This window comes from Dendronephthya gigantea, unplaced genomic scaffold (assembly GCF_004324835.1).
Source record: "Dendronephthya gigantea isolate DGI-Jeju-01 unplaced genomic scaffold, DenGig_1.0 000074F, whole genome shotgun sequence".
In the NCBI taxonomy this organism is placed as follows: domain Eukaryota; kingdom Metazoa; phylum Cnidaria; class Anthozoa; order Malacalcyonacea; family Nephtheidae; genus Dendronephthya; species Dendronephthya gigantea.
The window spans coordinates 241,926-254,825 of NW_021163084.1; the positions used below are offsets into that span (position 1 = coordinate 241,926).

The following is a 12,900-nucleotide window of genomic DNA, read 5'->3' on the forward strand; positions in this document are numbered from 1 at the left end:
TACCTTTATAGGGTATATTTGTTAATCTTTTAGCATGGTTTCAGTTTGGATTTGACATAACTTGTGTTTCCTGAACTTTGGGAAACCATGACCGGTTTGGACCAGTTGCTAAGTCGTGGGAAACAATGAGAGCCCCAGAAAACCAATGTATATTGCTGAATCTCTTTGTATTATTTCGTAATTTTTCAGTGTTACGAAGTTTTGAAAAAAGCTATGACGTCATTAAAGGGCAAAATGTCTCCGGCGGGCACACAATTTGAAGAAGTTCACACGTATGTCTTGAATCCCAAGTCAATCACGATGGGGCAGTTGTATGGAGAGTTTGATTTGATGACACATGAATGGTAAGAAATAGGTTCAGCGGTATTTTAAGCAGCCCCTGAATTGTCAGGCATCTTTACATCATAGAATACAATAGTCCAGCCAGCATACTGCACAACCAAACCACAACAACTCTTAGCTGTCGAGTAAATATTTTCAGCCTATTTCAATAACCACACTCATGCCTTTTCATTTCTTTTGCCATTAAGGACGGACGGTATTCTCTCGTCAATGATTCGTGACGGTAGTTCGAGCTCAACATCAGATAAGAAATGGTATCTTTTTGATGGTCCGGTTGACGCCGTCTGGATTGAGAACATGAACACAGTGTTAGATGATAACAAGAAACTCTGTTTGACCAGTGGGGAAATTATCAAATTAACTGAGGTAAAGCAATAAGTCAGTTTTAATACGAAAGTGTGGGTATTAAAAATGTTACGGATATTGAAATGTCGTCTTCTCGTATTAGCCTTTCTGGAATATTTATTATTTTTGCTTTTTTATTTTAGCCCTGGCATTAAATTTTACAACTGTTTACATTTACCCTAAAAACTATACGTGGTCTTCGAGCTCACACACTGGAAAGAGTTCCACCGTAAATGATAGACATACACGCTAGTGTGAAAGGGCAAAATTTGAACTGCCAAAAATGAATCAAAGAAATTCTCGATGTTTTCACCTGAGGGCTTGATTTGGCTGTATCTTTCATTTTTGTTTCTTTTTCTAAATAAGGAGGCCATGTTGAACACTTGAAATTGACTAATCAGTATGTCATTAGTATAATTATGTAAACCATTTAATAAATAATCTTACTTTTTTTCATAGTCAATGACAATGATGTTTGAGGTTCAAGATCTTGCCGTGGCATCCCCAGCCACTGTCAGTCGATGCGGTATGGTTTATTTGGAGCCCAGTATTCTTGGGTTGCAACCGTTTGTTGACTGTTGGTTACGAAAGTTGCCTGATTCCGTGTTTGATCACAGAGATACCTTCAAATCACTGTTCGACCGATTCTTGGAAGTACGTTTATTGGGTATTTGTTTTTTATAAACCAAACTAACTTATTGTATTTTTTTTTGATTCCCTATCAATTCTTGTTCATTGTCGAAGTTGAGTATGTAAGCTTAATTTCCATCAGATCATCACCTGTCACTACCTGTAAAAAATGGCTGAAGTTACCTTTTCTACATATCACTCCGTCCTGATCACTAAGATATAAAGGCAAAGTTAGCTATGGCGTGAAATTCCACTTCGCAAATGCGAATGGGGTTAAATTATATACTCAGACAAAATTTCAACTCCATGATTCTGTGGCCTTTCGCACCCTTCTACTGACACAATAAAGATTCATGATCTACTATAGCTTGTGCTCGCTTTTTTCTACAGGTCAGCATCAAATTTCTTCGAAAACAGATGAAAGAGTTTGTACCCTCGGTGGACAGTAACGTTTGCTTTAGTCTGATGAATATTCTGGATTCATTCTTTGCTTCTTTCAATCCACGCGAGGTAGGTGATGTTGATAGTCTTGATGTCATTAATAGTCCTTTAAATCAATCACCAGACATGCACTAATTTTATGTGAGAAACAATGACATGCAGAAAAAAGATGCATTGGCCACGTTTTGCTCAATCAATAATCTTATTCTTTTTACCTCCTTGCCTTTTGGACATGTTTGAAAACACAATCCTGTCTTTTGAATGATGGGTTATAGTGCGCGTGAAGATTTCAGTTAGGAAGGACCGTCTTGTTTATAAAATGAGTTATTCTATTTGCAGTCTAATCTCGTTATTTCGTCCTTCAGGGTATAGACGTACCACAAGAAAACCTGGACAAACTTGAGCAGTTGATTGAACCTTGGTTCTTCTTCGCCCTAATCTGGTCGGTTGGTGCGACCTGTGATGGTGACAGTCGACACAAATTCAGTCAGTTCCTACGAGAAAAAATGAAAGAAGAAAACGTATTGTGAAATTCTTAATTATAATACACGATAGAATCTTGCAATTCTACTCGATTGCCGAGTATAAACGACACTCATCAAGTTCTTACTTTCAAATACCGGCTTGAGAATACTGTGCATGGATTGCTGGTAGATTTTCTATTCAGTTCAGGACCTGTCTCTATAATTATTATTGACTCTTTTGTATTACTTTGTTTCATAGATAAGCATGCCCTTCCCTGAAGATGGTTTGATTTATGATTATTCATTGGATGACGCGGGTATCAGCAAATTTGGTGCGGATGATGACGAAATTGAAGAATCATCGAGTGCAAACGAGGTGCCATTTTGCAATTCCAATTATATACATTTCCAACACGAGCATGCAAGGCAATACATATGTACAATTTATGAAAATGATATTTACTCTACCATAGATTTTTTTACATATTTAATATGAAATATGCTCAAGATATACAATTTTATGGCAAAATATACCGTTCGAAGTATTTTTCCTCTGTTATTTATCTTATCTCAACATGATGTTTTGTCACTTCATCTCTTTTTGTAGATTCGTTGGAAGCATTGGTTGGAAGGCGCGCCCAAAATAACGATCACGCCAGAAACACGTTTCTCAGATATCATTGTCCCAACCATGGATTTGATTCGTGGGTCTCACATCCTGGGAATGTTGCTGGTTAACCACAAGAAAGTAAGTGCTCGGTCTCTCAAAGAGAGCTGAGAAAGCGTTAAAGTCGTGAAGAGTTTTTTGTATTTCCAAGCTCTCATATATTCGTGTGAATTGTAGAACCTTCACTCTAGTAGTTTGACCAAAATCGCAATAGTGTGTTAATCATTGCTGTTCCTTTCATAAGGTTTTAGCTGTTGGTCCAACAGGTTCTGGAAAAACATTGTGTATTGGAGATAAACTATTGAGACATATGCCAAAAGATTATCTCTGCCATTTTCTCACCTTTTCTGCACGAACTTCGGCTAACCAAACACAAGATATTATTGATGGTAAACTGGATAAAAGGTGCGTAATGATATTGTTTATTGTTAACTCTTTCAACTCTTCGGCAGTTTCCAGCGCTCAGTAAGAGTCTTTTGCTGCTATGTTAAACCGAAGGAAACGTAAACAAAACATGATCCATTAATTGCAAACGGCTCTTTACATTACTATTCTTTCGATAAAGTGTTGCCACAGCATGATCCAACAAAAATAGTAACCTTATAATTGTCAACTCTTTTAATGGTCTATGCCAGGAGCTCGTGCATTTAATGAATTTCTGGGGAAGCATTTGGGGACCGACCATTCAGTAACCCCATTCCCCCCTCCCCCTGTTCTACCCTGGCCGACATCAACTATTCTTTTCAAGATCACCTTCGTACGTTTTTTCACAATCAAAGGATACTCAATTTTGTATTTCCATCTAGACGAAAAGGTGTGTTTGGTCCACCTCTTGGAAAAACGTTTCTAATATTCATTGACGATTTGAACATGCCAGCTCTGGAAACCTACGGTGCTCAGCCACCTAACGAGCTGTTGCGACAGTATTGTGACCATAATGGATGGTACGACAGAAAACAGATAGGTATGGTACTTACATGATATCGATTTCTTTATCATGACGAATTTCCTTATGACGAGTACCCCTCAGCGTACATACATATCGAGGACATTAAAAAAGTAAATCAGTCTTGTTTATTTTCTTTTCTCAGGTGCTTTTCGCGAGCTTGTTGACATCAATTTACTCGGGGCAATGGGTCCACCTGGTGGGGGTCGAAACCCCGTCACTCCCCGTTTATTACGTCATTTCAACTTCCTCACTTTCACTGAAATGGAAGACTCGAGCAAATTCACAATTTTCTCAACGATATTAAAGGGATGGCTAGGTAGGCCATTTTTAATTGATCCTCTTAGACGAAGCATTATAGTATCATTTGATTAAAATTTCATATTTGTGTATGTTCCATACCCCGGTTTACATCACCTGGGTAATGTCCCGAGACGGCTAAAATGTGTACTCGTACCAATTGCATTCTTGCTCGGCCATTGCTTTGGTAACCTGAGCGCGAATAAAATTGATACGGGCACTAATAGCGTGCCGTGTCAATCAATTAAGTGTAGTGTAAATGGGGCTCGTATGTGTTTTCTCTCCATTACTCAGAAGTAAGTATGTATTCTCACCTATCAAGAGATATCAAAAATTCAGGTCTTAAACCATATCATATTGTTCCTTTTTAGGTTATAGCAAAATATCAGGTCAGACAGTTTATTTTTAGTTTTAGACTAGAAAATAGACTAAAGAAAGGTATAGAGCAGTGTATTATTATGATAAATGCAAAATTGTCAGAGCTTTTTTATTGATTCTACAACACCGATGCACTTTCATCATCTGAGAGCATTTTTGTCATCATCATCAAATTTTTTAGAGTCCTACCACGGGGAAAACAAAGAAGATCTCGGCAGTCATTTAGTTCAGCAAACTATCGCTGTTTACAATACTATCACCACGCAGGTCAGTACTTTTTATATTATATACAATATTGTATGGCACGGCATAATAAATTATGGTGTCTAGTAACTAGTAGCTACTGTACATAATAGTGTGCAGGATGATATTGTATATTACAGTATCGTATCGTACATCACTGTACTGTACTGTGCGGTGCGGTATATGGTACTTTATTCTTGATTTTTGCTACCTTTAGCTCCTCCCAACTCCATCAAAAAGTCACTACACATTTAACCTTCGCGACTTGTCGAAAGTCTTCCAAGGCGTTCTCATGGCAAAACCGGAAAAACTGGAATCAAAACTTGAACTTCTTCGTTTGTGGTTTCACGAAAACTGTCGCGTGTTTCAAGACCGTCTGGTAGGTGGAAATACCTGATATAGCTATTAATTTTTTTCTGTCATAGCGGGTAGAATATTCTTCACATCATCATTAAAGAATATAATTAATTTACATCTGAGAGGCATTAGCTTTTAACACTTAAGAAGGTGTCTGCCAACAATGTTATTGGAAGCTATGGTGTTTGGAAGTATTCTGTGTTTTTAAACAAAGCTGGGGCCTGTTGTACGAAGGCCTTATTTTTTCAACCGTTCTGAACATGCTTGAAAAGCAATAAAATTTCAGCCTTTGTACCAACAATTATTAAAGAGGATCCTCAATTTAGGAATACTAAGATTTTATCAAAGTTATTCCTAACCACTGGCGATTTTGAAGCGCTTGAAAAAAGCACTATCCTGTAGATAGCACTATCCGGCTTTCATACAACCGTCCCCTGATGTGTAAAATTCCTCCCTTACTGCTTGCAAGTTTCATCTGTTGCTTTGCAATTCTACCTTTTTTTTAATATTCTCCTCCAAAGGTCAACGATGAAGATAGAAAATGGTTCATAAATTTGATGAGAGAAAAAATGACCACAGGTTTTGATGTCGTTTACGAAGATGTTGTAAATAAGGTGCCTTTGGTTTATGGCGATTTTATGATACCAAACGCGGAGAATAAGATTTATGCTGAAGTCAGTGATTATGAGAAGGTGAGACCAGGCATGGTGATTAGATCATGTGGTTTAGGCCAAAGTTAAACGTCGCATTTTGGTCGCGTCGAATGCCATTCGAACAATAGATAACGAGATTGCAATGAAGCTTAATATAGTTTATCATCTCATTATCCAGTGTTTGAATTGCATTCGACACGACCAAAATGTGACGTATAACCTAGGCCTTAGCATGCCGATATCCTTTCAAACTCATCAGAAATTGTTTTTACATCAAACAATATAACTTCGTGTAAAACTTCGCATTCACATTCGACGACATTTTTAGTCTATTCAGTTACACATTTAATGATTTACAGAACTCTAGAGAGCATTAGGCCTCTGTCGAGGCGTGATTTATATATGAAACAGAGGTACGTGTAATGCGTGTTTTTGAATGCTGGTTTTTGATCCTTAGATGGTTAAAATATTGGAGGAGTATTTGGAAGATTATAACCAGATTAATACTGCACAGATGAAACTGGTGTTGTTTACAGATGCCGTCCAGCACGTCTGTAGGATTGGTCGTATCATCAGACAGCCATTGGGCAACGCTTTACTTTTAGGTGTTGGCGGTAGTGGAAGGCAAAGTTTGACCCGTTTGGCTGCTCATATGTAAGTATGATGGGATGTGTATTGCGTTTGGTAAAGTATGCATGCTGTTCGATGTGGTTATTGTGGTATTGTAAGATATCTTATGTTATGATATTGTGCAGTAAAGTAGGGTAGGGTATATGGTATGGTGTGGTACATATGGTACAATATGGTATATGTAGTACGATGAAATAGATGTAATGGCCCACCATATGATGTATATATAGTATGCTACCGTGTGTGGCATTGGAAAATTGTGCTATATTGTAAAATTGTTGTCCCCATTGTTTTTAGCACGCTATCCTCGTATTTTAAAATAAATTGTAATTTTCAAAGGGCCTTGTTTTTCTAAAGAAAAATACTGAAACATATATAATAGCAATATAGACTATTACAGAATTTGATGATGAATTTTAAGTAAACCACGAAAGAACTTCCATTTTCTATATTTCGTTATTTTAGTGCTGAATACGAATGTTTCCAGATCGAACTAGCAAAGAATTATGGTGTTCCAGAATGGCGGGAGGATGTCAAGAAGGTCATGATGAAAGCCGGCTTGGAAAATAAACCTGTTGTTTTTCTATTTGTTGATACACAGGTGAGGAATATTGGTTTTCAACAGCACAGATGGTGCTATATTTAATGAAAAAGATAAGAACAAAGATTGTTAGATACCATAACCATCACCTCCAAGGTGATTTTTAGAAAAAGACCATCATTTCTTTTGTTTCATGCAGATTAAAGACGAATCTTTTCTGGAAGATCTCAATAATATACTAAATGCAGGCGACGTTCCCAATATTTATCAACCTGATGAGCTCGACAATATTTACACAACAATGAAGCCGATCGTTCAAGATTCTGGCCAGCCTCCTACGAAAGCTAACCTGTATTCTGCTTACACTAAATTGGTTCGCTCAAATATTCATTTGGTCGTATGCATGAGGTAAAGAAATTTTCTTCTTGTCCCATTTACTTTACTAGGTTTGACTCCTTGCAGACTCACGCAATGCACAATTCAAGTATTTTCCAACTTATTCAAAAATCAACTCGTAAGCTCGCTGCCACATCATGTTCTGTTCTTCATGCAGTCCAATAGGTGAGATATTCCGTGCAAGATTGCGCCAGTTTCCTTCCCTCGTCAACTGCTGTACAATTGATTGGTTCTCAGAGTGGCCCGAGGAGGCTTTGCAATCCGTAGCCACAACATTCCTTGGCGAAATACAAGAGTTAGAAGATTCACCTTACACTCAGGGATTGGTAAGTAGTTTCAACATATTTAAGTGTTAAACATACTTCTATCCTTAAAAGCCATATCTGCATGAGTTTTCAACTGTTCTCTTGATTCTAACTAAATGGCAACTAAATTGCTCTATCTTCAAATATTCTTTCTATAGATCACATGGTGGCAGCCATTTCATATATTGGCCAGTGTTTTACAACGCATGAAATGCTTAACTGAATGTGCTCTTATATATAAATTAAAGTGTACTGTCAAAAAAAAAAATATTTACCACAGAATCTCAACATGTAGCATATCACTGCTCGTTGATATGAGAACTGCTCCACTAACCAGTTATTATCTTGCAACAGGTTGACATGTGCGGAGCTATTCATCAATCTGTAGCGATGAAATCTAAGAAATATCTTGCTGAACTCTCAAGATATAACTACGTCACCCCTACAAGGTAAAGTATATTTCCCTGAAGACATACAAGCAGTTATGAATTCACTAAAATGCTTTGAATTTTCCTTTTTCAGTTACTTGGATTTGTTGGGTACTTTTCGCAAGCTTGTAACACTGAAAAAATCTGAAATTGTCAATGCAAGGAACAGAACTAAAACTGGCCTTGATAAGGTAAAACATCGTTATTCGTTTCATTCAACTCCATTTTTCGGCGTTTTTACATTTAAATGTATAATTATGCTGTGTGTGATTGAAGTTTTAAGATGTATCGTTAAGGTGTATCATTCGTTTCTTTTTGTTCGTAGTTGCTATCAACGGCTGAAGAGGTTGAGAAGTTACAAGAAGAACTGGAGTCGATGCAGCCATTGCTGGCCCAGGCTGCCAAAGACACTGAGGATACAATGGAACAAATCAAGAAAGATAGTGTTAGAAGATTTTGAGTTCACAGTTGTTTTTGCTAAAATATTTGCAGATAGATGGATGCATGCCTACTGAAGCGTTCAGACCGGACCAGTTCAGAATGGAAGAGTCGTCAAGGATGGCAAATATTAGTTTATTCTCGTTTGTTTCAGGTGGTCGCAAATGAGACGAAAGTCGTGGTACAACGCGAGGAGATTGAGGCGACAAAGAAGGCGACAGAAACTCAAGCGATTGCTGACGATGCTCAGAGAGATCTTGACGAGGCTCTGCCCGCTTTGGTACGCGCTTAATTTCGTTGCTTTGTTTGGATAATAAAGATGGTAGATCTTATGCTCTGGACAAAATATGCATGCCATTAAGCATACCCACTACCATTAGGATATGCAATTAAGCGAGAGGGGACATATTGAACTAAAAGGAATAGGAAAACGGAAGTAGATGAGAAGGAAGGTGTATTGGTAGGCGAAAACAATGTCTTCATTGGTGTTTATCAAAGATGTTTATCATCGCTCTTTCTCATAGGAAGCCGCTCTAACTAGTCTGAAATCGCTCAACAGGAATGATGTTGTCGAGGTAACTGATCTCAATACAGAAAGCAAACTAAAATATCACGTGCATGACTGAAAACACAGCATTCAACTGATATATTTTTTTACCCTTCATTTCAGGTGCGGGCACTTCAGCGACCTCCACCAGGTGTGAAGTTGGTCATTGATGCTGTGTGTATCATCAAGGGAGTTAAACCCAAGAAAGTTGCTGGGGAAAAGGTGAACTTCTCTATTTAACCTAGTTCAATTAATGGGATTATTACGAGTGTGATATTTCATATTTCTGAAAACGATTTTGAAATTCATTAAAATTCATTCTTCTGAAATAAAATATATTCTTCTATATTTGTTGTGAACCAGGTTGGCACTAAGGTCGATGACTATTGGGAACCTGGTAAAGCATTGCTACAAGATCCTGCAAAGTTTCTGGAAGGCCTATTCAAATTTGACAAGGTTAGTCTTACTAGTTTTCATTCTGTAACATTATAATGTTTTATATAAATACACTACTTGCTAACTAACTGCATTCATATTAAGGATAACATCCCTGACAGTAATATTCAGAAGATCCAGCCTTACATCGACAATGAAGATTTTACTCCTGCGGCGATTGCAAAGGTAGGGTTTATAGCAATTCCAAAGAAGGAGCCCCAGACAACATAGATCTTTCTTTTAATTTTAGTGGGAGTTTAATAGCACATTTGAGTATTTTCAATTTTTTCCAGGTTTCAAAAGCGTGTACATCAATATGCCTCTGGGTGAGAGCCATGCATAAATATCACTTCGTTGCAAAATCAGTGGCACCAAAAAGGGTAAGTAGTCTTGTTAAATGCTAATTTCTTCTTAGCTTCATCTGAATAAAGTGCCCTCATTTAAACTCCATCATGCAGCACTAGTTATAGTTGTATTGCCTTTTTTGAACTCTACACCTTTCTTTATCATTCTTCATAGAACTGTTCGGTATGAATATGAAAAGTTTAGCTAAATTTCTTTAATTTCCTTTATTGATCATGGCTTTGTCAAGAGAGAGCCACCCAGTTTAAATAAAATTGCTATTCTGAAGATTTATTCAGAATTGCCTGACTTAGTGCGTAGGGTACCCACTAGTAAACAGAATAATCAAGCGATATCTGGACTTCAAGAAATAGATACAGCCACTCAACCAGCATCAATAACGTTAACATGATCACTCCCTGACAATACACTTTAACTCCCAGGAAGCTCTAAAGAAGGCGACCGAAGACTTGCAAGAAACACAGCGTATCCTGGGTGAGGCGAAAGACAGACTACGAGAGGTTGAGGAAGGCATTGCCTCACTTCAGGCAAAATATGATGAATGTATTGCTAAGAAAGAAGAGCTGGAGTATAAAACGGAGTTGTGTACTGCTAGACTAACACGAGCTGAAAAGGTAAGATGTCACTATAGTCTCGTATTAGGAAAAGTTGAAAAATTAACGTTCTGAGGCTGCTATGCTATGGACCATATTGTCAGCCATTATCGGACAACGCAATGTTGACTGTTAATTTTTGCGAATTTTTCTTGAAACATTTTGTAACATCGCCCGAAATTGTTACCAAACAATGATCGAACGGGTCATTGCACTCTGAACTAGGTTGAACAGGATCAGATATAAAATGGACGGCGCTGGAAAACAAGAGTAGCTGATTACGTGGTGCATCTTTGTACCGCGTGGCGCGTTTCAAGTCCTGCAAAAACATTTAACTGATGATATTGAGAACATATTTGCATGGGAAAGAGTGTGTGCAGGTTGACTGTGTTTTGCTGGGTACTTTTGCTCTTTTCCTGTATTGAAACTGAGCACAAATAACTGATTGATATAATTCTCTAACTTGCAGCTTATCGGTGGCCTGGTGGACGAGAAAGGTCGATGGCAAGAGTCTGTTACCGAGTTTGATGGCCAGATTATTAACGTTGTCGGTGACGTCATGATTTCATCTGGGGTGATTGCGTATCTTGGAACGTTTACAGTAAGTGTTATGAAGACATCCAGTAAACTATCGCTGTGCATATAAAATAATATAGACCTGTTTTGTTACGAATCACGAATTTCATGACAGTTTAATACATACCGGATTGTGTGACTCTTAATTTTTACTCTGACCGCAACCTATTCCATGCTCTCCCCAGCAATAACTAGAGACGTATAAACTGAAGACATAGTTCTCATGCGGATGCCGATTGCTATTATACTGCCTTTTTTCAGGCGAATCAAAATCCATCTCATGTGGTTATGTGTTGATATTTAGGGTGAATACCGTGCAGCCATGGTCGCTGAATGGTTGAATCATTTGGTTCAGCTTGAGATCCCTCATTCAGAAACATGCTCTCTCGTCTCGATTCTTGGAGATGCGGTAAAAATCAGAAATTGGCAGATCGCCGGCCTGCCTAGGGACACGTTGTCAGTCGAAAACGGCGTTATTGTACAGAACTCACAGAGATGGCCGCTTTTCATTGATCCGCAGGCACAGGCCAACAAATGGATTAAGAATATGGTATTTAATTTTCTGATGTGTAAATTGATCATTTCGTTCACACTCAGGTTTATGACAAGGCGCTACAAATAGAATGCGAACTTGTTGTATTCAGAACTTAGTATGAATTTTTCTTTTGATATTTGCTCCGTAGGAAAAAGAAAGTGGAGTGGATGTCGTTAAATTGACAGACAAGGATTTCTTACGAAGTCTTGAAAATGCTGTGAGGTTTGGAAAGCCATGTTTGCTGGAAAATGTCGGCGAGGAGTTGGACCCAGCTTTGGAACCGATATTGTTGAAACAGGTACGTTTTTATAGCGTGGCTTGGCAGAGGTGACTAAATATAGTTTATCGAATGTTGTGTTTATTGGTTCAGTAAGATAGGGTAAGGTTAGTTCGCCGGATAGCGTTTAACGGTTTATCGTATGTTTAGCATTGGATGTGGTGTAATGAAGTATAGTACAACATGGTATTCTAACGTGTTGTATATATTATGGTGATGTAACGTACTATTGACTTGATGAGTGATATTTCATGGTATAGAATGGTCTGATGTTATATGGTATGGTGTATTCTGGAATAATGTATCGTGATATGAGGAATTATATATATGGTATATGCATGATGTAACAATGGTAAAGTGGTTTAGGTGTTTCTTAGCGGTGCTGTGTTGACCGTGTAGGGTTGAGTCGTGTGGTAGTGGCTGTCAGCGTCGACACTTTATAGGTTACCATGCAATACCTTTTCTCTAAATTCTGTAACGCGTTGCGAAGCCTGCGTAATAAAATGACAAACTTGACTGCGTAATAAAATGACTTTCATTTCAGACATTCAAGCAATCTGGCAGTACAGTAATCAAACTAGGCGATGCAATCATACCCTATCATGATGACTTCAAGTTCTACATCACAACTAAACTACCAAATCCACATTATACTCCAGAAGTATCTACCAAGGTCACTATTGTAAACTTCACTCTTGCTCCAAGGTGAGTAAACAAGAAATGATTTTAGCCTTGCCTTGTCCATTAACACAGACAGGCATTGAAACATGCACGCGAAGATTCGAACATTTTTCCTCGTTAGCCTATAGTTTGCACTTGAAGGAAAGGAGATCCTTTGACTAGCAAATTCTAATAGGAAAATTCTAATATTGACTAACAATATTAGCAGTGACCGTGCATGAAAGGGCTATTTGGGGGGGGACGAACTCTCTGTTGACATCTTAAAAACGTTCCCAAGATGCATTTGCAACCCCATTATTACCAGTCCTCAACTTCAAAATGGGCAGTTGTTGGTCATTTTGTCCTACGATGATTACCGCGACAATGGCATGGAAACTTATCAAAGGGTA

At 38.0% G+C, this 12,900-nt stretch overlaps 1 protein-coding gene across 1 annotated transcript in view; it reads left to right on the top strand.

The window, feature by feature from the left end:
* The window catches only part of LOC114531818 (dynein heavy chain 1, axonemal-like), a 42,014-nt gene that overhangs the window by 16,555 nt on the left and 12,559 nt on the right, over positions 1-12,900 (top strand). The window contains exons 33-63 of the mRNA XM_028553435.1: positions 190-344; positions 531-708; positions 1,147-1,341; positions 1,708-1,827; positions 2,124-2,279; positions 2,482-2,598; positions 2,830-2,970; positions 3,134-3,294; positions 3,696-3,853; positions 3,981-4,154; positions 4,695-4,780; positions 4,974-5,135; positions 5,635-5,805; positions 6,224-6,420; positions 6,862-6,997; positions 7,137-7,345; positions 7,491-7,659; positions 7,993-8,087; positions 8,161-8,257; positions 8,392-8,511; positions 8,659-8,784; positions 9,029-9,079; positions 9,175-9,273; positions 9,415-9,507; positions 9,592-9,672; positions 9,780-9,866; positions 10,272-10,463; positions 10,912-11,043; positions 11,323-11,568; positions 11,702-11,851; positions 12,375-12,535. Of these exons, the coding sequence (XP_028409236.1) occupies positions 190-344; positions 531-708; positions 1,147-1,341; positions 1,708-1,827; positions 2,124-2,279; positions 2,482-2,598; positions 2,830-2,970; positions 3,134-3,294; positions 3,696-3,853; positions 3,981-4,154; positions 4,695-4,780; positions 4,974-5,135; positions 5,635-5,805; positions 6,224-6,420; positions 6,862-6,997; positions 7,137-7,345; positions 7,491-7,659; positions 7,993-8,087; positions 8,161-8,257; positions 8,392-8,511; positions 8,659-8,784; positions 9,029-9,079; positions 9,175-9,273; positions 9,415-9,507; positions 9,592-9,672; positions 9,780-9,866; positions 10,272-10,463; positions 10,912-11,043; positions 11,323-11,568; positions 11,702-11,851; positions 12,375-12,535 (4,415 nt within the window). The remainder of the gene's footprint in view (positions 1-189; positions 345-530; positions 709-1,146; positions 1,342-1,707; positions 1,828-2,123; positions 2,280-2,481; positions 2,599-2,829; positions 2,971-3,133; positions 3,295-3,695; positions 3,854-3,980; positions 4,155-4,694; positions 4,781-4,973; positions 5,136-5,634; positions 5,806-6,223; positions 6,421-6,861; positions 6,998-7,136; positions 7,346-7,490; positions 7,660-7,992; positions 8,088-8,160; positions 8,258-8,391; positions 8,512-8,658; positions 8,785-9,028; positions 9,080-9,174; positions 9,274-9,414; positions 9,508-9,591; positions 9,673-9,779; positions 9,867-10,271; positions 10,464-10,911; positions 11,044-11,322; positions 11,569-11,701; positions 11,852-12,374; positions 12,536-12,900) is intronic.